At 34.8% G+C, this 25,994-nt stretch overlaps 1 protein-coding gene across 8 annotated transcripts in view; it reads left to right on the forward strand.

The window, feature by feature from the left end:
- The window catches only part of ATG4C (autophagy related 4C cysteine peptidase), an 84,984-nt gene that overhangs the window by 52,066 nt on the left and 6,924 nt on the right, over positions 1-25,994 (forward strand). For all 8 annotated transcript variants that reach the window (XR_008661955.1, XR_008661954.1, XM_055306471.1 and 5 more), the window contains 3 exons: positions 4,114-4,192; positions 4,851-4,927; positions 10,599-10,718. Coding sequence is in view for 6 of the 8 variants with exons in the window: in XM_055306471.1 (XP_055162446.1) it covers positions 4,114-4,192; positions 4,851-4,927; positions 10,599-10,718 (276 nt within the window). In the remaining 2 variants the exon portion in view is untranslated. The remainder of the gene's footprint in view (positions 1-4,113; positions 4,193-4,850; positions 4,928-10,598; positions 10,719-25,994) is intronic.

Genomic DNA, 25,994 nt, shown 5'->3' on the forward strand with positions numbered 1-25,994 from the left:
GAAAAAATAGTGTCTAATAATCCTAAAAGAGGAATAATCTTTTTCCTCTTCTGCTGCTTCTTACTCGTTTTTTCTCCTTTCGCTTTTTTCACCTCCTCCACTGCCCCTTCTACCTCCACCACATTCCACCCTTCCCACTCCATCTTGCCCTTTCCCTCCACTTCCTCCTCCTTCATTGTCAGCAGTTGTATTTTATTCCTGCCAAACCACTGTGCATTGTACCCTCTAAAATTCACCACTCAGTTCTATTTTTCAAATTTATTAATCAAGGTAATTCCAATCTTTCAGAGATGGTACCATCCCCTGTTAGATTCTGTGAGGAGAAAGAAATTTGGTGAGGTTGGTGCTTTATCAGCTCTTAGCTCAAAAAGTTTATTTATTTATTTGTTTATTTGTTTGTTTATTTATTTATTTATTTATTTATTTATTTATTTATTTATATTTTAAAGGACCTGGAATGGGGAAAATCTAATATGTTCTCCTTCTCCAGCAAGACAAATTAGGACTTTTCTTTTTGACTGATTACTTCAGTCTTATTTATTGCTTCGTGGGTACAGCTCAATAAATTCTCACTACTAGATAACTGTGAAGAAGCTTTTTTAGGAACTGAAAAATGTTTCAGTTTTCCAAAGATACAGTCTCTTATATGTAATGGCATTCTAGTTCCTAATCTGCTTCTAAGTGTTTATTGCTAAATCTGCTCTAGTCTGTTGCAAAGGAAATACAGATGTCAGGAACCAAAGTCTTTATTCTATTACTTGGAGTCATTTCTTTTTTGCTGAGGAGAATCACTGATGATTCTTGCTATATATATTTTTTTCTTTTTTTGGCTATGAGAGACTTAGAACTTTCACTTCTTCATGGCTTTCTCTGTCAGAAACCTTGCGTGTCAGCTGGTCAGATTGCCTCAGGTTGAAGTAAGGCACTCTTGAACAAAATATTTTTATTTGAAGGGAAAGGAATAGAATAATAGACTTAATGGAATAATAATAAAAATTGAATAATAACATTTATTTATTTTGTGTATAATTTCATCTTAATTTGTTAGCTCTAAAATTTTTTTAAAGGTTTTATTTATTTATTCTTGAGAAAGAGAGAGAGAGAGAGTCAGAGACACAGGCAGAGGGAGAAGCAGCCTCCATGCTGGGAGCCTGATGTGGGACTCGATCCCCGGTCTCCAGGATCACACCCTGGGCCGAAGGCAGGCGCTAAACTGCTGAGCCACCCGGGCTGCCCTCTAAAAATTTTTTTTAAAGATTTTATTTATTCATGTGTGTGTGTGAGAGAGAGAGAGAGAGAGAGAGAGAGAGAGGCAGAGACATAGGCAGAGGGAGAAGCAAGCTCCCCGAGGGGAGCCTGATGTAGGACTCGGTCCCAGGACTCCGGGACTATGCCCGGAGCCAAAGGCAGACACTCAGCTACTGAGCCATCTGGGCATCCCTGTTAGCTCTAAAATTTTAACTTATAATATGCCTTCTTTGTTTTATTTAACTTTTTTAGTTGCAGTTCTCCTTTCCAAAAAAACCCTCTATGATATTTTCACATGACTGAAAATCTATAGTTATTTTTTGCTCTAAAGAGTTATTTGGAACAGTGAGGACCTGGAAACAACTATTCATAATGGAGATTTTGGAGTATATTTTGCTATTTTCATAAAATTGAATATTTTACAGCCATTAAATATTATACTAGTGATCTATATTTATTGATAGAAAAATATGTTTACAACATGAGTGACCAAAGTTATAGCAGCATAGGTAGTGTGATGCCACATACATAGAATTGTATTCTTAAATCTCTATGTGAATATAATTAACATCGATTGAGTTCAAGAAGGTATTCCCCAAATATTAATAATGATGAGCTCTGAGTGTTGGGGTTTTGAGAACTTGTTAGTTTTTAAATTTATTTTTATTATTTTTATTTTTTGTTGTTAGTTTTTTTAAAAAAAATTATTTAATCTCAGCACCCAGTATGGGGCTTGAATTGATGACCCTGAGATTGCATGCTCTTCTGACTGAGCCACCCAGGCACTCAGGAAATTTTACTTCTTTTTAAAAATAGACTCCATGCCAAGTTTAGAACCCAGTTCAGGGCTTCAGTTGAGGACCCTGAGATCAAAACCTGAGCTGAGATCAAGAGTTGGATGCTTAACGCACTGAGCCACGCAGGTCCTCCCAATTTTTACTTTTTAATATATATTCTATGTATATTTTTGTAATAACCACATATCATTATTTTTTAAAGATATATTCATTTATTTTAGAGAGAGTGTGTGTGTATGCTTGGGCGGGGAGGGGCCGAGGAAGAGGGAGAGGGATACAGAGACTCTCAATCAGACTCTGTCCTGAGCATGAAGTCTAATGTGGGGCTCTATTTCACAACCTTGAGATCATAACCTGAGTGGAAACAAAAAGTTGGGTGTTTAACTGACTGTGCCACTCAGGCACCTCCAAACACATATTCTTTTTAAGAACATCTTTTTAATTAAAAAAAAAATGCTCCATGGTTTGATTACTTATTAAAGGGAAAAAAGCATTAGTTCATATACTTTATTTATTTTAAGAGAGAGAAAACAAGCAGTGGAAGGGGCAGAGGGAGAGGGAGAGAGAGAGAATCAGAAGCAGACTCACTGCTGAGTGTGGAGCCCAGTGTAGGGCTCCATGTCACAACCCTAAGATTATGGGCTGAGCCGAAACCAAGAGTTGGCTGCTTAACCAACTGAGCCACGCAGGTGCCCTATATACTTTTTATTTTTAATCTTCTAGATTACAAAACATCCTATCATTTAAGAGAAGGAAATTTTTTTTTAAGATTTTATTTATTTATTTATTTATGAGAGACACAGAGAGAGAGAGAGAGGCAGAGGGAGAAGCAGGCTCCATGCAGGGAGCCCAACACGGGACTCGATCCCAGGTCTCCAGGATCACACCCTGGGCCGAAGGCGGCGTTAAACCGCTGAGCCACCAGGGCTGCCCAAGAGAAGGAAAATTTAACTATTATTTAATATTTCTGGGGTTTTATAATGTATATTTATCATATAAATATGATTATTAGTGTTTTCTAACTTGATAATATGTTCTAAATATACATATATATGCATAATAGAAACTAAACTATTGATAAGACTTTATGTAATTCAACTGGATCTTTTTTAAAAGGTATAGAATTATTGGGGCATCTGGGTGGCTCAGTTGGTTGAGTACAGGGTTCTTGGTTTCAGCTCAGGTCATACCTCTGCATTGTGAGATCAAGCCCCACGTCTGGCTCTGTGCTGAACTCAGAGTCTGCTTGGGATTTTCTCTCTCCTTCTTCCTCCTCCTCTGCTTCTTCCCTTAAATCAGTCAATCAATCAATCAATCAATTAATCAATACAAACAAATAATCTTTTTAAAAAAAGGTTTAGAGTTATTTGGCCCAGCTTAAATAGAATTCTACTTAGAATAGATGCTGAGGGGCACACTAAATAATTTATTGAGGTATGCTTGATATTTTATGATTAGTAAATTAAATTGACTTTAAGTACAATAGCAATTATTATTTGCCTCAGATTAAATTGTTTTCATTTGTCTTTATGTTTATTGCAATAAATTTATGAAATAGCATAAAAATGTGTCAAGTGAATGTTGATTAGAAAAATGGTTTGTAGTTTGCGATTCTAAGACTTGAGGTTCAGTGAAAACAGGAATAAGGTCTAAGAACTATTTCTAGTATTTCAAAAAACCTGATGAAAATACTACGTTGATCATGATAAGGCTGAACCAGTTAACCGAAGGCCAAGTGTTTTGGCTTTGGCAGGAGTTTTATTGCCTTTATAAGATGACCTTATTTATTTCTGTATCTGGGATATAGTAGTTAATGTCATTGAGTGTCATGCTGATCAGAATAGTTGATTTAGTCATGTTAATGTTGAGTAATTTAAAGAAAATGGAAAATGGTACAGGACATAAAAGGATTTTAAAATATGGAGGCATATGTAGTAATAACAGTAAAACTGGTGGTAAAAAATCTCGGAACTTCTATACATGTTAATACTGCTAATACGAATTTGATTGTTTTCAATAATTATCATTTGCCTCTTGAGTCTAAATCTGAATTAATTTCTTTTGGCAGGGTATTTTAAGCCTTGAATATTGTGTGGGTATTATTGGTGGCAAACCTAAGCAGTCATACTACTTTGCTGGATTTCAAGGTTAGTGGTTTAGTAAAATTTATTTCTTTATTGTTTTCTTTTAAAAGTTGGAAAGTTAATTTGGGATCATTTGGAAACAGGATGATTAACAGCAAAATGAGTACCTTATAAATTCATCAGTCCTACCATAGCCACTCATTTGTCATTTGGTCCACAACATAATTGGATTCTGTAAAATGTATGTTTAATTTCTGTTATTGCATAAACAGGCATAATTTATTGGTTTCACTATAAACTTCAGAAGACATTGCTGCCACATTCTGGCAGTTACTATTTACATATTTACTTTTTACCAGTTTTAGTGGTGCTAGTTGATGATAAAATGACAAGCAATATGTTCTTTCTGTCAGGCTAAAGTAGTGCAATACATTTTTCATATGCAAACTGTAGAATATAATTGTGTGTTTGTGAAAGTAATTTTATCACCAAAAATTAAATGACAGTCTCATCACTTTATAAAAATTCTGCTTATACAAGCATATTTGATTATGCAAAAGTTAATCTGTCCTGTGCAAACCTATGTTTCAGTCAATGAATATCAGTCTGGCAAGCTGTTACTCCCAGGTTTTTTTCAGCTATTCTACATAGAAATTGGATTGTAAGCAGTGTAATAATAAGGTGTTTTTTGAATTACTTGTCTTCTGTTTTGTCCTTGTAGATGACAGTTTGATTTACATGGATCCTCATTACTGCCAATCTTTTGTAGACGTCAGCATAAAGGATTTCCCTCTTGAGGTACCATAGATAAAGAGCTGGTACTGGTTCCTTACTATATGAAGCAAACTCTAATTATTTGGAGATGTGCTAGACAGCTATACTTTTATGGTATTACAAGTTAATAATATTTTACTGACTTATAAAACCATAATCCACACAGTGGTCAGAGGTTAAGTAATTTGTTGCTGAATTTTAATTTATGACATACTTTTTTCTTTATTTATCTTTGTCTCTAACTTGTTAGGTATCCAACACCTACCAAATTAAATAATCAAGCCTCCAGGTAATTTTGTAGATAAACAGCTGAATGTTACTGAAGAATTTAAAATGTTAGGTATGGTTTAAGAAAAGAAAAAAGTAGAGGGTGGTGAGAAAAAGAAGATGATGGAGTTGGGTTAGAATGACAAAGTGACTTAAGACTATCTGCTAAATTATTTTAAGTACAATAGCTGAGTCTTAACCTCTGATTAAGTTTTTTAAGAGCTTAGTTGGGTTTCTAATATTTGTTTTAACTCTGATTCTTTTTTTTTTTTTTTAGTATTTTATTTATTTATTTGAGAGAGAGACAGAGAGCACAAGTGGGGTAGAGGAGCAGAGGGAGAGGGAAAAGCATACTCCCCGTTCAGAAGGGAACCTGACATGGGACTTGATCCCAGGACCCGGAGATCATGACCCAAGTCGAAGGGAGATCTTTAACTAACTGAGCTACCCAGATGCCCCTGTTTTAGCTCTGATTTCTTAACATATTTTTTCCTTTATGTTGGTTGTTTGTGATCCAGTATTTTATTTTTAAATTTCATTATTATCTTAAAAAATTTATTTATTTAGCCAACTCTGTTCCCACTCTGGGGTTTGACCTCACAACCCTGAAATCAGGAGTCACGTGCTCTACCAGCCAGGCACCCCTGTGATCCAGTATTTTAATTCAGAAAATTTTGAGAGTGCATAAATGAGACATGTAATTATTACATGGTTTTTGATTCTTGTTTTCCCAGTTGTTGCTTTTACAAACTTTTCAAATAATTGTAATCACTTGAATGGCATGGATCAATAATTCTCAAGGGCTTGACAAATTGGAAATATGGTTTAATATTTATTTAGTAATTGCTTCCTAGCTAATATTGATATCTAGTAGTATTTAAAGGATAGATTATGAAAATAAACTTTAAGATTAAAATCCGGTTTGAAAGATACATTATAAAACAGCCTAGCATTCTTTGTAAACTATACCTGAACTAAAAGTAAAAGTAGATTGAGGCCAGAAGTAAGGTTTGTTTTCTGTTTTTTTCCTTCATGGTATCTTTCATGTAAACCTCAATAAATATTTCTAGTTGATGATACTGTGGGAGGCACAGAATTGTGCTAAAACCATGTTGCAATTCTCTTTCAACTACGTGGTGATTTTGTGGCACCTATGTCTGAGTTACATTTCCAGTGTATCTGTGCCATCCATAGTAACTGCTTAAAAAAGTAGATATTTGAAACTCAGATGGAAAATTATTCATAGTGTTCTAGTATTATCTAAACTAGGCAAATTAGGGACGCCTGGCCTCTAATAGTTTAGTTTATATTATGCATATATATGTATATTTAGAACATATTATAAAGTTAGAAAACACTAACAATCATATTTATATGATAAATATACATTATAAAACCCCAGAAGTATTAAGTAATAGTTAAATTTTCCTTCTCTTGGGCAGCCCTGGTGGCTCAGTGGTTCAGCGCCGCCTTCAGCCCAGGGTGTGATCCTGGAGTTCTGGGATCGAGTCCCATGTCGGGCTCCCTGCATGGAGCCTGCTTCTCCCTCTGCCTGTATCTCTGCCTCTCTCTCTGTGTGTCTCTCATGAATAAATAAATAAAATATATTTTTAAAAATAGGCAAATTAAAAGATTATTATTGTTGACTGTTTCAACCAGTAGAGAGACTATTCATCTGATATTTTGAACGATTCCACAAAGAAACCAAATGAGTGATTATCCTGGTTATGTCTTCACTAGCAATATTAGAAAGGCTGCAGCTCACTGTTGAGAGGCAGATGCAACATTTCATAGGTTCATCAATAGAACCTTGAAGTAGGATGTTGGTAGTAAGAATGGAAAAGAGGAAATGATTTTAAGAGGAAATGATTTTAAAATGATTTTACAAAATGATTTGTAAAGTTTAGTGAAGTTACATAACTTCTGGAATGCACAGAGCATTTATTTCTTATACATTGGGACACTGAGAAAGTGGGTTTAGATTTATATTTTTCAGATGCTGAGAGAGTATCTCAACCTCTCTGGGTAATTCCTCTGGACAGCTTTTCATTTTTCTGAGTTCAGGGATTTATCTTAGGCTATTTAGTGAATAGTACCATTTATTTTTCTATGAGAGTATAATATAAAAACTACAGCAGGTTGCCTTTGTACAGAAATAAAATTTTACTTTTTTGCTTTTTATCATATTTTAAATTTAAGATGCTTCAAGTGGGAGGTATTTTAACTACCCTGTATATTAGTTGACTATCTTTGCCTTGTTATGTAGGTTGTGTGTATTTGTAAGCTCTTGATGTTTTGCAGTTGATTAACATAATTATATGAGCATTCTAAAACTACTTTTACTTCAGTGATTAAAATTATTTTTTTTAAAGATTCTATTTATTTATTATTTGAGAGGCAGGGAGGGGCAGAGGCTGTGGGAGAGAAAAAGTCCTAAGCAGACTCCACGATGATCATGAAACCTGATGCAGGGCTCAATCACACAACCCTAAGATCATGAACTGAGCCAAAATCAGGAGTCAGATGCTTAACAAGTGAGCCACCTAGGCACCCAAAATAACAACAACAACAACAATAATAACAACAACAATTATTATTATTTTAAAGACTTTATTTATTTATTCATGAGAGACACCGAGAGAGAGGTGGAGACATAGGCAGAGGGAGAAGCATGCTCCCTATAGGGAGCGTGATATGGGACTCAATCCCTGGACCCCTGGATCACGCCCTGAGCCGAAGGCAGACACTCAACCGCTGAGCCACCCAGGAGCCCCAAAATTATTTTTGAAAGCAACTTTTTTCTATCAATACTTGTTTTTGGTCAGGAGATGGAGAAATTAAAATCTTAGATCTTTTACTCAATTCCATGTAAGTAATTTTGAGTGAGTGTCCTGAATCCACTAAGATTATGAAAATTTAAGAAAGTAGTATGATATTTGAATATTTGAGATTGAAGAAGAGATTTAGCAGATTACATCTTTTGTTCTTATGGTATTGAATTCCTAAATAGTTAGAGTTAGCTTATAACATTTTGAAACTATATTAGACCAAGTATTCTTTTTTATTTTTTTAAAGATTTTATTAGAAGTGGGACACCTGGATGGCTCAGTGGTTGAGCATCTGCCTTTGGCTCAGGTCGTGATTCCGGAGTCCTGGGATTGAGTCCTGCATGGGGCTCCCCGCAGGAAGCCTGCTTCTCCCTCTGCCTATGTCTCTCATGAATAAATTAAAAAAAAAAAAACGTTACTGGTTCTAACTCTTACAAATAACAAATTCTATTGTATTATTAAGGCAATATTTTATTATTAAATATTAATATTCTAATAAGGCAGGAAAAGCCTTATTAATACACGTTAGTCTTTTGTGATTCCTGGGCCCCCAGTTTCAAGTTTCAGATTTTAGGAAGTCCATGCAGTGGTGATTATTTTAATCTACCCTAGTAAATTTGGAGAATAGTGGCATTAAAGCTGCAAGAATGATGTGATGTAAAAAAAAAAAAAAAAGAGTGATGTGATGTGCTTAGATGGATGAGTGAATTGAATTCATCAGTGAAAGATGTACCCTTCATGAATAACATATGTGAACTGCAGTTAGTAGGAGGTGCTTTGTTGTAAGGGTCTAAATCACTAAAATAGCATATTTGTTTCAATATTATTTGTATGTTTAGGTAATAGAATCCACTATTCCAAAAAATAAGCCTAGAACAGTACCTGGCATTTAGTAGGTGCCTAATAACTATTTGTTGGGGCATTGAATAAATTATTTGTTGAAAAATGAAATAAATAGGAATTGACTCACCTTGACTAGTTTTTTTCAGACACATATTTCATTGTCACAGAAGTGTATCTAGTAAATACTCCCTAAAATGTGTTTGTAAAGTAGAAGGTGCTACTCTTACCAATCATCAGAGTTTCAAAATTAAAAAAGAAATCATAAGTACAGGGCTCAAAGAATTATCACAAAGCAAATATAGCTGTGTAATGTCCCTTGGGAAAATATTTTAAAGTCTTAACTTGTTTGGCAACAAACAGAAATGATTCTGAATTATAAATTAATGTTGGCTTGACTTCAGGATCTTCTTGGGTGAATGAGAGAATATAATTTTAAGTTTTAATGGTATAAAATGCCTCTTTATAATATGAGTCCAAGTCCTCATATAGTAATATCCAATAGCAATTTCAGTTTTCAGTTATCAGAGATTTATATCTGTGTTTTTGTGAATAATTTAAGAAGTTCTTTGGAGGTATCAAAACAACGATGAATAACAATGTAGTGTTTGTTGTTAATATCTACAATGATTTGAGGCAATACAGTGAAACAACACTTAAGCCCATTTGGTTTAGTTTTATTGGTTCTTACATGAAAACATTAATTTAGCATAATGTAGGACATCCTTGTAGATGAGTTTAAAAAATACTTTATTGGACTCTGTGTAAACCTTTGGCTCTTCTTCCTTAACTTCATGTAGTAAAAACTAAATAAACATTCCTTATTATTGGCTTTGGAAGGAGTTGAGTGACTATTTTTAAATAGCTTGTATTATGTAGAATAACTTTTTGTAAATATGACCTAGAGCTGTCTGTCCCTTATACACTAATATACTCCTGTATATCGTTAGCTAACAAATTTGTATATTTCTTCTGTGCTTTTTCAGATCTGTTTTCAATAAAACAGATAAAGCAGGTGAAAGAGTATTGAAAAAAATCCAACCAAGATAATACTTGTGTTGACTCGTACTTTAGAGGCTCTAGTTTAGTTAGTTTGGATCTCACTATATAAAGTAAGTATTAGCTAAGCATTTTATAGAAATCATAGTTTTGAAAACACATTTTTTTGGCCTATATTCACTGCCATGATAGTGGATTTGAATCTAATGTATGATTGAACTATCTACAAGGGAAAAAAGCAACTTGAATTGTCACACTCTCAAATTGACCTCTTTTCATATCATTATGGAACATTTACATGAATCTGTGTATTTGTTTACAAAGTCTTGATATCCTTATTAAAAGGTTTTAAACATTAAATAATCTCAACACCCCCCACCCCCAGGCTTAACTGAACTTTCATAGAAATAACTAACTTGATTCTAAACCTTGTACTAGCTTATTTATGTATGTTTTTTCCAGTGGCACATTTTTCCTCCTTTCTGCAAGTGTTATAAATGTATGCCACTTGACAAACATTTTTTCTTTTACAGATGACACTAATGTCACATAAAGTGGAGATTTGGTGAATTGAATGTTGGCTGTGATGTTTTGCTTTGGAGAATGGAAAGAACCATTTGCACAGGATAGACTAAAACATTATTTTAAAGCATATTTGTGAGAAAAGCTAGATGGAAAATTTTAAATTAAGTAATATCTTGTATATACTCAAGTCCATCAAATAAAACTGAATTAATCCTAAAGAACTTTTAAAATTGCAGACATTCCACTGCCCTTCTCCCAAAAAGATGTCATTTCGAAAAATGGATCCTAGCTGTACAATAGGATTTTACTGTCGAAATGTTCAGGACTTCAAACGAGCTTCTGAAGAAATCACTAAGGTACTTTTATTTAAAATATTGTATGTGTAAATAACCCAATTTTTATTAGAGATAGACTGTCAGAGGACAAAAATCTGTAAATTTTTTTTTTGTAAAATTTCCCCTTGAATGTTAATAAGAATATTGTGAACCAGAAAATAAAACTATTTGCGGACTCCTAACCTTTGAGACTAATGCAACCAACTAGCGACCACTTGAAAGTATCAGTGGCTCCACTAGGTGGCACTGTTGAAATAAAAATCCCTTTGCAAACTAGCCATGTGTAAGCAATTAGGTTATATTTTATTTGAAGAGGATTTTAAAAGGGCAGTACCTTAGGGGGTAGAAAAAAATTAATGAAGTATTTGATCAAGCCAAATTGTGCATTATTTCATGTTAGTCCAAGTGCTTCCTTGATTTTTTTTTTAAAGAGAAATGGTATTTTTGGATTTCTCAGAACTGCTTTATAAAATGAGCTATGTTGTTACCTTCCAATAAGCTTGTCTAATCTGATCTATTCTACTTATAGGATCTTTGAAATAGGTTTATTTAACTCTCTCTCATTACCTTTAAACTTCTGCATTTTATTGGTCTTTGAGTACTGTTAAAACATTTATAGAACCTTAAGGTCTGTTTACATTTAGTACTTTAGAAAATAAAAAAGATTACTTATTTAGGAAGTAACCATAACTGGGTAGCTGTCTTTATTAGTATCAATAGTTAGGCTGTCATTTTATGGTAAGTAAAACCAATACTATACTCATTTTTTATAATTTTTAACTTGAGCTCAGGTATAATAGTACCTCATTATTGCTTTATTTATTTATTTATTTATTTAAAAAAAACATTTTATTTAATTATTCACGAGAGACACACACACAGAGAGAGAGAGAGAGGCAGAGACACAGGCAGAGGGAGAAGCAGGCTCCATGCAGGGAGCCTGACATGGGACTCGATCCCAGGTCTCCAGGATCACGCCCAGTTATTGCTTTAACTTCCAGTTAGTTAGTTTTCTTTTGGAAAATGGACCCAGCAGGTTGAAATTTGATTTTTACAATGTAAAAATAGAATGAAAAAGTTAAATAAAAAAGTTTCATATAAGCTTAGTTTACTTGACCTGCCATATAAAAGAGGAAATGTAACAGGAACATGACAGAAAAATGAATGAGGGGAGAAAATGAGATATGTGAGAACTTTTCCTTATTCTTCATTTCTCATAGTTGTCGTCTTTTTCATTCTTTTTAACTCAGAGGACCAAGTGAACGTAACAAAATATTTCTTCTCTATCCCCCCCTTTTATTACTTGAAGTTAGTATAATCATTTGTATATTTTTTGTTTGACAATTCTGTCTTTATAAAGTATCATGTAAAATATGTGCTAAAATATACAAATCCAGATGATACTGTAATATAGATTGATGTTGATGAACATTTCCCATTTGAAGCCCTGTTTCTGCTTCCACTAGTTTATTTTCTCTCTAGGTGAAAATAAGTGTATTTAGAACAGTAGTGTAGTCTACTCCTGGAATAGAAACCAACCAGATTATTATTACCAAATTGAAAAAACAAGATAAACAAATGAGTTGCATGTTGATATTTTCTGATTAAAACTTACAGTTTTTGCGGGTTTTATATATGTATATAATATATATTTTACATATATAAGTGTATGTATGTATATATATTACGGGTTTTACATGGGAAAGATGCTTAGAAATTATTGCTTATGATGCAGCAGAGTAATATGCATTATTAAAGCAAAGGGAAGCCATATTGAAATGTCATTTGGAAGTACTGAGAATTTTGCCAGTCAATTAACTTTGCTTTAATAATAGTGTTGTTCTTAAGTTAATAGCTTTTTGTAGCAGTTATCAAAAACTATCTTTTTTGATTAATAACTTGATCATTTACTTTTGCTTGGAAGATTGTAAGTTAAATAGTTTTCATTTTAAAAACTGAACTTGTCATTTTTGTTAAACTTATTTTTTTCTCTTAAAAAATTAAAACAGTTTAAATTATTTGTTTCAATGTAGGATATAATTTCAGTTGTCTCATTTTGAAAGAAAGCTAGGTAGCCTAGATTCTTATGTTTAATTTGTAATGCTGTATGAATGAATATTCTAATGCCTTATGCTACATGACTTTTAACATGTTAATAAAAATTGTGAAATTGATTCAGTGTTTAGCAGAGCTCAGCCCAGCAAGTATCTGAGTAATGACCATGTTGAAAGCATAAAATGACTAAGCCATAACCCCTACTTTTGAACAAGTATAAGCCTTCTGCCCTCAAGCAGCATTTATAGTCTAGGAGAGGGAATAAGACAATACATACGTTACATTGAATATGATAAGCACCCATACGAAAAAGAAGTAAATCGATAGCAGAAGGTTGGATGTTGAAATGAGAGCAATGTCACATCCAGGTCAAAGTTCTTTATTGTGATGGTGATATTTAATTTGGGCCCTAAAATGTAGGCTGAATTTTTACTGTCTTAAGGAGAGAGAAGGTTACTTCAAGCCGAGGAAGTAAGAGGAAAGGTATTGGAAAAGGAAAACATAGAGTTTGTCTAAAGAATGGCAAACGGTATTTGTTAGGTGCCAAGGGTACATGTACAATAGGATTTCTGTCTTCTGACTGCCTAAATTAGGATCCTATATGGATGGCTTAGGAGTTTTCAGTTCTTCTTTTTAATTTTTTAAAGATTTTTATTTATTCATGAGAGACAGAGAGAGGGGCAGAGACATAGGCAGAGGGAGATGCAGGCTCCTTGTGGGAAGCCTGATGTGGAACTCCATCTCAGGACCCTGGGATCACAACCTGAGCCAAAGGCAAATGCTCAACCACTGAGGTGCCCTGGGAGTCTCCAGTTCTAACAAGCCTCCCAAGTAGCCCTGTACACCAAATCTGAGAACTACTGGTGTGAGACTGTGCAACCCAAAGTATGATACTTGATGTTTTTAGGTGGCACCGAGACACATATTTTAATCCATAAGTATTTATTTATATTCATATTAGAAAAAATATAACTGGCATATTAAACATGTAATTTCCAATTAATTAGTGATTTGCACAAGGCTATTTAAGTTAAAAACTATAAAAAGAAAAATAATCATTGATCATAACAGAGATGGCATACATAACAAAAATAATGAAGGAGGCATATATGTGTCCACGGCTTGGGAAACACTGCTGTAGGAAACATCAAAGGATGAGGCTAGAAAAGGAAGTTGGATAATATTGTGGAAAGTCTTGAATGCCACGCTGAAGAGGTTTGTAATTTAGCAATATGTTGATTTTATTAGTTTTTAAATTTCAAGCATACAGAAATACAGAGAATAACATAATAAATATCCATGTGCTACCATTGAGCATAAATAATTGAAGCATGTTAACCTTCCCCAACCTTATTCTCTTCCTTCCTTCAGTAGTAACTATTATTATAACTTAGTATATAATACTCATATTTTAATATGAGTATTGGATAAACAACATATATTGCATTGCATGTTACTAAATTTATCATAAATGATATGTTTATATGAAAATGTATATATCTTGCAATTTGCTTTTTCATTTAGTAGTGACTTAGGAATTAGATCTATACGTCTTGGTCTAGCTTATCATAACTGCTGAATAATAATACATTTTGCAATGTATTACTTCTTATTTAAATTTTTTTTGATGGTCATCTAGCTTGTTTCACTTTTCAGTTACAAATAATGTTCTTGAGAATATTCTTGTTCATATTTCTTCATTCACTTGTACTAGTTTAACTGGGCTTATTACATTAGATGCCCTAGATATACTAGAGTGGAATTGCTGGGTTACAGGGTAGGCATATTTTTAGACTTGCTAGATACTGTTAAATATTCTCCAAAGTGATCATACCAAGCAGTATATGAAAATTTCCAATGATTCACATCCTTATTAACACTTCATATTGTAAGACGTAACCAATCTCGTAAACTACAAAGTATCTCTTTGTATCAGATTTTGTATCAAAGGAATCTGTAATAACCAAATAAACAGATTTCCTACATTCTCCTGCATTTCTTCCAAAAGTTTTCACATTTAGAACTTGTATATGTGTTGATATGTATCTTTTTTTTGAAACATGGATAACTGCTTGTTCTAGCATTATTTATTTAAAAGCCTAACCTTCATTGATTTGTAATGCCTTCTTCAAAGACTTGGATGAGGAGAGAGTTGTGGGATGGGAGAGGAAGGAACTGTTTTGAGAGTTTGTGAAAGTAGGATCTATAAGACAAGTAGTCACTAGGACTTGAAGGCAAGTGAAAGGGAGAGCCCCCAAACAAGTCTGCTTTATATCTAAGTGTCTAGGAGAAAAAAATGAATAGTTCATTAATATGCAGATTTATGTAATCAACAAGATTTGAGTGCTTTCACCGCCACCACTCCATCAAAACTCCTTTCAGGGTCACTAAATGCCCCCCACATTCCTAAGTCCATTGATCATATCTTACCTATCCTAATTTTAGTACGTTAGTATTTGCCATAGCTGAACACTCACTGCACCTTCATACATCTTCTTCATTTGGCTTCTGTGATCACTCTCTTGGTTTTTCTCATTCTTCACTAGTTTTTCTTTCTCAATTCTCCGTTGTCTGCTCTTCTCCCGAGTCTCTTAATGTTGGAGTGCTCCACGCTTAGTCTTCAGTTCTCATGTCTTCTTTATCTTGGTGATCTCCTCTAGTCCTATAGCTTTAAATACCAATTATAGTCAACCAAAACCAAGATCATATCTTTAGCTCAGACCTCTCCTTCCAGTTATAGATTATAGATGTCCAAATGCCATTCAACATCCCTTGTATGTCTGATGTACATTTCCAAAATCAAATTCTGATCTTCCTTTTCAAGCCTGTCCTGCTCATAATTTTCCTCATCTCACCTAAGGGCAAATTTATCCTTTTATCTGCTAAGGCCAAAAGTTTGGAGTTATCCTTACCTCCTTTCTCTCTCTCATATCCTATAACCAATTATATGTTCAGTATATATCTAGAATCAGACCACTTTTCATACCTCTACTGATACTATAATGGTCTGCAATGGCCTAATTTGTTTCTAAGCCCCCTTCCCCTGAACCTGTTATTGATTCAGCAGCCTCACTGATCTTTTTAGAACCTAAGTCAAAGCATACCACTCCTTTCCTCAGAAACCTGCATTGACTTTCCAGTTCATTTATAATTTAAAAAGTTCTTACCATATCCTCCCTCCAAGGTCCCAGATGATCTGTCCCCATGCCCCTTCCCCTTACCTCAGCCCCTTATCTCTTACTGTACCCTTTTTCACTCTGCTTTAGTCAAGTTGGCCTCCTTGTAGATGTCTAACCTAATTGTAGTGGATTTCCTCAGATATCTGCTGGATTAAGTCCCTTGCTTCCTTTAAGTCTTGGCTCAGATGTCTCCTCAGTGAGGCCTAATCTGATCACCTTATTTAAAGGTACAGTGTTTCCTTCCATTCCCTCTTACCTTGTCATTTTTTTCTTAGCACTTATTACTTTCTAATACACTATATAATTTACTTATCTATTGTATTTGTTATACCGGTCTTTCCCAGAGGAATATAAACTTCACAAGGTCAGGAATGCTTTGTCTGTTCAGGTCAATGATGTATCCCAACACATCTAGAACACTGCCTGGCCCATAGTAAGTACTCACTATGTTTGTTGAATGACTGTCTGGAGCTGGGTATGCATTGGTGAATAAGAAAGTTATGACACCTAGCTTCATGACATTATAGTCTAAGTGGACAAGATGAACATCAGATCTACAAATAAATTTTAAAATTCCATAAAAATACAGTGTTATGGACAAGAAAAATAGGAAGGGGAGTACAAAAACATTTTATAAGATATATTCATTGCATTTTCTTTAAGGTCCAGATAAAAATCTTACCTGGTCCATGAAATCTGCCCTATTTAAACCTACCACATTAAAATTAGTAAAAATCAGCAAGAGAATAATCAGGGTCCTAATTACAATGAACTTGATTGATACACTTTCATGGCTTGCTTTAAGAATGCTTCAGAACCTTAAGTTGAGAGCAGATAAGATGAGCAATAGAGTCTGACATGATGGAGATAGCAGAATTTCAGGTAGAGTTACAAGTATCTTTTATTTCACTGAAATGGTCAATCATGGAATCTCTGTGGATAGGGAGGCAAATGGTCTGGGAGAACTGAAAGAGGTGAAAAATTTGGAAGTCAGGTGAATATGATGAAGTCAGGTTTATTGGGTGTGTATCTAAAACAATACATACCTCTTCCATCTTCTACTTCTTTAGACTTCAGCATCTCTATGGAATAGTTCTGTTTAATCCTGTCTCTGACCTATTAACAATCTCCTCCTTCCCTCCCTCCCTCTTGCCTCTAAGTTGTTAATTGTGTTAAAATTTTTCATGTCCTTTTTGTTCCTGCATAGTATGTAAGATATGTGATAAAAGTTTTCCAGTTGTAATTGTAGATTTGTTCAATTCTCCTTCAAATTCTCTTGCTTTCTGTTTTTTTCTATATTTTGATGCTATGTTATTAGTTATATACAAATTTAGTATTGTTAGGTCTTCCTATTTATTTTATAATCATCTGACTTTATCGCTAGTAATTTTTTTCCTTAAAGTCTATTTTTGTACTTTGTTGTCATATATCTTAATCCTACATCTGTTTTAAATTCTACAAAGCATTTTGTTTTAAATAGTCAATATTACCCTTTTTGATGCCCTTTATTCTTTCCTGTATTATTGTTTTCTCTTGGGATCATTTTGCTTCCTTCTAAAGAACTTCCTTTATGGTTTCTTTTAGTTCTGTTTGGTGATAAATTCTCTGATTTTGTTTGACTGCAATTTTATTTTGTCTTCATTTAAAAACTGAAATAATTTCAACCTTACAGAAAAGTTGTAAATATAGTACAGATAAGTTTTTTCCTGAGCCATTTGAGAATAAGTTGCCAACATGATGCCCCATAATTGAAAAGTTGAATGTGCAATTCCTAAAGACATTCTCTTACCTAACCACAATACAACTATCAACATCAGGAAAGTAGCATTGTATATTATTACCATGTATCCTCAGAAACTATTTGTTTTCCTAATTGGCCCAGTAATGCTCTGTATAGCAAAAGGCTCCAGATCAGAATATTGTGTTGTATTTATATACACTGAATCTCTTTCAATCTAGAATAGTTCCTCATCTTATCTCGACTTTTCACATGGCCTTGATATTTTCAAAGATTATGGGACATTTTTATTTTTTATTTATTTATTTTACAAGATACTTTTGATACTTTTATAGATTATCATCTTGGGTTTCCCTGATGTTTCTTCATAATCTTTCAGGTTATGCATCTTTGTCAGGTATATCATGGAAGTGGTTCTGTATGTTCTTACTGCATCCTAATGGTTGGTACATGTTTTCAATTTGTGCCTTTACTGGTGATGTTAACTTTGATCAGTTGATTAAAGTGATATCTTCCAGGTTCCAATCTGGCTTCCACACACTCAGTAGACCAGAGGGCCTGCCTTGATCCTGGCATGGATGCCTGTTTTGCCTAGCCTCATCTAGTCGCTGTATTAATGAACTGTTTGGGAGGGGAAGGGAAGATGAAGAGCTTGCCTTTATTATTGGAAGGATATCTTTGCTGCATAGAATTCCATTTTAGTAGTTTTTGTTCGTATCTTAACGATACATATTCCATTGTCCTGTCATTTCCTGATGTCCCCTCTCTAAGATTTTCATTTCTCAAGACATACTTTTCTTGGCTGCTCTTGGCTGCTCCCTAACAGTTGCTTTATCTGTTTTTTCCATTTCTTAATGATTGTTCTTGTTGGCAGGGTTAATCTCATCAGGGTCCTCTAAATAATTATATTTCTAAAATACTTGTTTTAGTTCTTTAAGTTGTAAGATATAACTGTAGATTTAAAAACCCATTTAAAAACTCCTAACATAAAATTAGTTTTATTTCATTGGACTTTTACCACATGAGTACTCTATTAAGAAAGGAACATGGCATTACAGTTTTGTCTTAAATCCATCCAAAGAAATATTACTTAGGTAAATTATAAAAATAAAGTAAAATAAACCAAATGAAAATAATTTGGTTACTCTATAAATGGCAATTGTATTATTTCTGATTGCTTAGTCTAAAAACTTTGAATCAGGGATCCCTGGGTGGCGCAGCGGTTTAGCGCCTGCCTTTGGCCCAGGGCGCGATCCTGGAAACCCGGGATCGAATCCCACGTCGGGCTAGGAGCCTGCTTCTCCCTCTGCCTATGTCTCTGCCTCTCCCTCTCTCTGTGTGACTATCATGAATAAATAAATAAAATCTTAAAAAAAAATAAAAATAAAAACTTTGAATCATCCTGGATCCCTTACTCTCACACCCCATGCCCAACTTTATCAGCAAGTTCTATCATCTCTCCTTTAGAATATATTTAGAATTTGGTGACCTCTCACCATTACCATTATTATCCTGGTACACCATCATAGCTTCCTTGGGATTATTACAGTAGCTTCTTAACTGATCTCCCTTGCTGTATCTATACATATCTTCTCAGTATAGCAGCCTGAGTGATTTTGTTAAAATGTAACTAATATCATGTTACTTTTTTATTCAAAACCCTTCAGGAGCTTTCTAAGTCAAAATAGAAGTAGTGGCCTACAAGGCCTTCTAAAAGTGGAATCTCCTTCTATCCTCCATTCCCTCTCTGACCTTATCCCCTTCCTCTCTCAAGTCCAGCCACACTTAGCCTCCTTGAAAATGCTAGGTGTCCTTCTCTTTGAAGGATTCTGTTTGTTTTCCTGTGCCTATAAGTCTTTTCCTGCAGATATTCTCATGCTTCCCTCCTTCACTTTTTTCAGGTCTTTACTCACCTGTCACCTTCTTCGTCCTTTCTTGGCCACCCTTTGTGCATTTGTTAGTATTTCCTTCTTTCCTTGTTTTATTTTTCTCCTTAGCACTTAAGTACACACATATTCTGCCATATAAACACATTATGCATATTTATTTACCACCTTTCTACTCTACGGGAATGTAATTTTAGTAAGGAGTATTTGTTGGTTTTGTATATTATTGTTTCCCCAGTGCCCAGAACTGCCGTCACATGGGAGGAATCCATAAATATTTGTTGAATGAAGGGATGAATTAAAGATATTTTGTTATAAATTTGTCTTATAAATTAGCAAGGAGCTCAGTAATTGAATTTTTTTCAGTAATTGAATTATAGCAAATCTAATACATTTTCACCTATTTCTTCTGTTGTATTGTCTTTTTAATGGGTGTATTATTTCTTATTTCCTCCAAGGAAATTAATTATAGTAATTTTGAAATTTTCTTCTGCTTCTTTTGCTGTTTCTGTTTCCTTCTGGATCCTTTTTTGTTTTTGCTTTAATCTTCCAGTTCTCCATTGGATGCTTTTCCTCAAATAACTGGTGACCTTCTGTGTCTGTTTATACTTAAGAGTGAGGCACCAAAGAGGTGAGTAGCAGTTCTGTGTGTTTGAGCATGGCTTTTTAGCTGGCGATTTTACATACTAGGGTGATGACGTGATGAGTTTGCCTAAGTGGTAATCTTTTCTCTAGAGTTGTATCATTTTTTTCGGAGAGGAGTTCAGCTATCTTCCTGTGGAATGTGTTGCTTGCTGGTGCTCTGGACCAACAAGTGAAGGATACTGGGGACCTTACAGCTTAGTATTTTAGAGTATCACCTAATTCTTTAGCTTTTGTAGTCATCACTGTGCCTGGTGTACCAAAGGCCGTATCGTTATTCAGTTTTTCCAAAGGACAAATTTTTATTTTTCTGTGTGTTGGATGGCTAATGTGGAGCAAAGAAGGGTATTGGTTTTTGAGGAGGGACCTGGGAATTGAGTCTGTATATAGGCTTTCAGTGAGTTTCCCTGTTTTCGGTTTTGTGTCTCACCTCTGTTTTTGTGGTTTTATGTATTCTTCCTCTCCAAGTTGTGTAGGTGAACGTGCTCACTTTTCCTAAGTATCCTACCAACACATCTCTTTCCCAAGCTCTGAACTTAGACTATATCTCCTCTGCTCTGCTGTCTTGTAAAAGGCCTGATGTAGATTTTCATTTTATCTCACATCCCATATTCTTCCTCTTTTTACTTGTTCTCAGCTTAAAGATAATTTAAAAATAAAATACTCTTATTTATTTTAAAAAAGATTTTATTTACTTATTTCAGATACAGAGTGAGAGAGAATGAGTATAAGCAGAGGGGAGGGGCAGAGGGAGAAGCAGACAGAAGATGTGTGGCTTCATTCCAGGACCCTGGGATCTAACCTAAGCCAAAGACAGACACTCGACTGACTGAGCCACCAGGCACCCCAAGTAAAATACTATTTATTTTTTTTTTTTAATTTTTTATTTATTTATGATAGTCACACAGAATGAGAGAGAGAGGCAGAGACATAGGCAGAGGGAGAAGCAGGCTCCATGCACCGGGAGCCCGACGTGGGATTCGATCCCGGGTCTCCAGGATCGCGCCCTGGGCCAAAGGCAGGCGCCAAACCGCTGCGCCACCCAGGGATCCCCCCTATTTATTTTTTTAATAGATATTTATTTATTTATTCATGAGAGACACAGAGAGAGAGAGAGGCAGAGACATAGGCAGAGAGAGAAGCAGGCTCCATGCAGGGAGCCCAATGCGGCACTTGATCCTGGAACTCCAGGATCATGCCCTGAGCCACCCAGGCATCCCTAAAATACTCTTTTTAAATGATAAACTTACTACCTAATAGTACTGATACTTGAGAACAAAAATCTCAAATAAAAATGTATTAGGAAATTGATTATGGAATGGGTGTCCACACAGGAAAAAATATTTACAAGTAGCCAGTTGTCCTCTAGCTATAGAACAAAATTTATATTATAGCCATTGAATCCTAGATATCTAAGAGATCTTAGAGGTTATTTAATCCAAAGCTCACATTTATAGAGTCCTTACCATATGTTTGATACTGTGCTATGTGCTTGATATACATTATCTCATTTAATCTACACAAACTGTCTGACGTAGGTACTGTTATCCTTTTATACAAATGAGGAACCTACTTACAAAGGTTCAGTAACCTTCAAGGTCACAACTAATAAATGGTAGTGCTGAAATTCAAACCTCGGACAGTTCAACTTTGAGAATATGTGCTCATAAACACGATTTTTTACAGTCTCCAATTTATACATCAATCCACATGGTCTAGACAGTTGACTGACTATTCTTCATTTCAGCTAATGGTGAGCCAATTATTTTCCTTGGAAGTCTTTTCAATTTTTGGACAGATCTTTATTGTTAATAAAGCACTTCTTATATTGAGTTGGAATCATTCTCTATGTAACTTTTACTCCTTCATCTCAGAAAGCAAGAGAATAAGTTGTCTTTGTTTTCTAGAACAAACATACCCATTTTCTTCAATGATACACAATTTCTCATACACATTACTATTTTGGTAAATGTCTTTCTGTAAACACCTTAGTGTGTCAGGTTTATTTTTAAATTTTTATTTATTATTATTTTTAAAAGATTTTTATTCACGAGAGACACACAGAGAGAGGCAGAGACATAGGCAGAGGGAGAAGCTGGCTTTCCTGCAAGGAGCCTGATGCAGGACTTGATCCTGGGATCCTGGGATCACAACCCGAGCTGAAGGCAGATTCTCAACCACTGAGCCACCCAGGCGCCCCATGTGTCAGGTTTATGTTCATGATTATATTTCTCCTTCCTCCTAGTTCTGTATTCTCCAAGTGAAACCTGAGGGATATTTTTCTTTCATAGGTCTTTTTTACTTCTAGGATTTAATGATTAGAACTCTGATTTCTTTCTCTCTCTTTTTTTTTTAATATTTTATTTATTTATTCATGAGAGACACAGAGAGAGGCAGAGACACAGGCAGAGAGAGAAGCAGGCTCCATGCAGGAAGCCTGATGTGGAACTCAATCCTGGGTCTCCAGAATCACGGCCTGGGCAAGGCAGGTGCCAAACCACTGAGCCACCCAGGTGTCCCCTCTGATTTCTTTTAAAATCTTTAGGGCTAATTGTTAGTTGGGAAGACATGAAATGGATATTAAAGATAAATGACTGTAAAAATATATTTAGTAAATGCCAGAAAACTAATACTGTAATAATAATGGCAGGAATAATAGCCAACATATTAGATTATCATATTAGGCCAGGTAATCTTTTGAGTATTTTACATACATTAACTGATTTAATCCTCACAACAACTTTGTGACATAGATTCTATCAATACTGACATTTTATAGCTGAAGGAAAATGAGATAGTTTAGTTAAGTAACTTGCCCAGGGTCATATAGTTTGTACGTATTAGCCAGGTTTTGAGCAGAGACTAATTAGTGTTCCATAGTCCATATCTGTAATCATTGTGCTGCACTAGACAAATCTGCAGGACTTTGGAGAAAAGAATAATCACTTCAGCATGAGGTAATTGTCAGTGAACTTGGGCTGCAGCTTTGAGGAGTGATTGAGTTTGTATGATCAGAAAGGAAGTATGAAGGGCAGTTAGAAGACAGGAACATCATGAGCAGAAACATTACAGTAGAATATTATGGAGTGTTTATGGTCGAATGTTATGAGTTTGATTGTTTAATGTGGCTAACATGGGCCTGGGTGATCTGGCTCTTATATACCAATCATTCTTCCTCTTTTCCTCTACCCTTGAGCCACACAAGCCTTCTTTTTGTTCTTTGAACATGCTAAGTGTACTGGCCTCCTAGGCCTTCCTGCTAGCTGGTTTTCCTAGCTGGAGTGCTCTTTCCTTAGAATTCTAATGTGTGATTACTTATCATCATTTGGGTCTCAACTTGGCCTTTTCTGACCATACAACCTACAGAAGCCTTCCTATCCTTTCTTATCACATTGCCCTGTTTTATTTTTATCAGGGTTCTCCTCTCTGAATGGTGTGCAAGTACCATTAGTAACCTGTTCAATATCCACCTCTTTTTTTTTTTTTTGCTAAGAGAATTCTGCTTTTATTTGGGGTAACAGTGTGCCCAAATATTCATTTTTTCTTGGTTTCCCTTGTATTTAAGCACAGTTTGGCCAGTAAATATAACTGGATGTGTACTGAAAGTATCTGGGAAAAATTTTGCTCTTCTGATAAAATGGGTAGATTTAGATGCGGTTCTGTCACTCCCCTTGTATCTACCTGCCCCCCCGCCCTGAATGTGAACTCAATACCTGGGGTGTCAGCAGTATTTTGAGATCACAAGGGACAGGCCAAGAGAATTGCAGGAACTGCTTGACATCAAGGAACCAAAGCTAGCAATGTCAGACTTTTGTTGTGATAAAGCCATTGTTGTATTTTATTTTATTTTACTTTTTGTCAGTTGGCAACAAAAACCATTCCTAATTAATAAAGATGATGTTACTAATGATAGAAGCCTAGCGAAGTCTAGAAGGAAGCTCATTTTGGGAGGCAGAAATGAACATGAATTTGAGTTGATATCGCAGCATGCCTCCATTACTGTAGGAGGCAGTATAATATAGTAGTTGTAACACACCAGGCTGCTTAAGTTTAAATCCTGGCTCTGTGAGACACTAGCTATGTGAACTTGTACAAGTCACCTAACCACTCAGTATTTTTTAGTTCCCTCAACTGTCAAATATGGATAATACGGATAATAACATTTCTCTAACAGAGAAATGGTTGAAACTGAGAATAGATAATATTTTTAAGAGATACTATAGAATATATAAAGATAAAGGATCAGTAATTAATATCTGCATTTTGAGATGTAGGAATAAGTCGAGTCAATGGAGGAGATTTTATTTATTTATTCATGAGAGACACAGAGAGAGGCAGAGACATAGGCAGAGGGGGAAGCAGGCTCCCTCCAGGGAGCCCAGTGTGGGACTCGATCCCAGGACCTAGAATCACCACCTGAGCCAAAGGCAGATGCTCAACCACTGAGCCACGCAGGCGCCCCTGACTTTAGAACTTAACCACTACATAAAATGTAGCTCCACTGTGAATATAGGTCTAGACTGTTCTGTACTGGGTATAATTGTACATGTGTGGTAGCAGAGGCTAGAGGTAAACGTTTGGCCTGGGGAGAAGAGGTCATCTCCTGGTTCTTTTTTTTTTTTTTTTAATTTATTTATTTATTCATGAGAGACACACAGAGAGAGAGAGGCAGAGACACAGGCTGAGGGAGAAGCAGGCTTCATGCAGGGAGCCCGATGCAGGACTCGATCCCGAGTCTCCAGGATCATGCTCTGGGCTTAAGGCAGCACTAAACCCCTAAGCCACCCGGGATGCCCTCATCTCCTGGTTCTATTTCTGTTCTCCCTACACCTACTAGCATTATGAAGAAATTGCTTAACTTCTGTCCTCCAGCTTTTTCCTTTGTAGATTTTGAAACCCATCAATGTAGCACATAGGAAAAATGTAATAAATATTATTTGACCTCTTGAAAAGTGATCTGCCTTTTAGATAATAAAGGCACTTCAGTCTTTGACTATGTTATTAAAATAGAACAGAGGACTTGCCTATTTTAAAATTATTGTTGAGCAAATCACTGAATCCCCTTTTGAAAAGCAACTATGAGATAGTTACTGAGTTTACTCAGTTATCTTAAATTAAAAAAAAATTGTTTTCTCCTAACTATCCAAGAAATATATGTTAGAAAGTTTGGAAATTAGAAATATAAAAAAAATACCACTAAGTCTTTCATTCACAGATAACTTAATATTTTGTTGTATATCCTTCTAATCTTTTGAAAATATGTATTTAAAATGATTTTATCCTGAGATTAAGTTTTACATGTGGCTTTATATCGTTTTTTCTTTTAACATTATATAATAAATATTTTCCCAAGTTTACCTCTGAAACTAATAATACATTATGTTAATTAATTGAAATTAAATTAAAATTTTTTAAAAAATTAAAAATATCTCCACAACAAAAAAAGAAAAATATTTCTCAAAGTTATTAGATAACTTTTGTTATCTTTTATTTTGTGTAGTATATCAATTGGTAATAGCCTATGTAGTATAGGTAACCTAGTTTAGAATTTTTTTTTCATGTAGATTTTATGTTATCCATCATGGAGGGACTTTAAGCTTAGTTTTGACTTCTAATATGAGAAAAAAAAAACTAAAGTTTTCACTTTTGAGAGAAGTTTTTAGAATCAGATTTTCAAAGCAATGGTTATTCTTTTTAAAAAGAAAACAAGTCTGAAAAAATATTCTTAATAGGGTGCTTAGGAGCTAGGAAAAGTGTTTAAAAGGCATGTTGCAAGTGACACCCTAATATTCCAATA

This window comes from Nyctereutes procyonoides, unplaced genomic scaffold (genome assembly GCF_905146905.1).
Source record: "Nyctereutes procyonoides isolate TBG_1078 unplaced genomic scaffold, NYPRO_anot_genome, whole genome shotgun sequence".
NCBI lineage: Eukaryota > Metazoa > Chordata > Mammalia > Carnivora > Canidae > Nyctereutes > Nyctereutes procyonoides.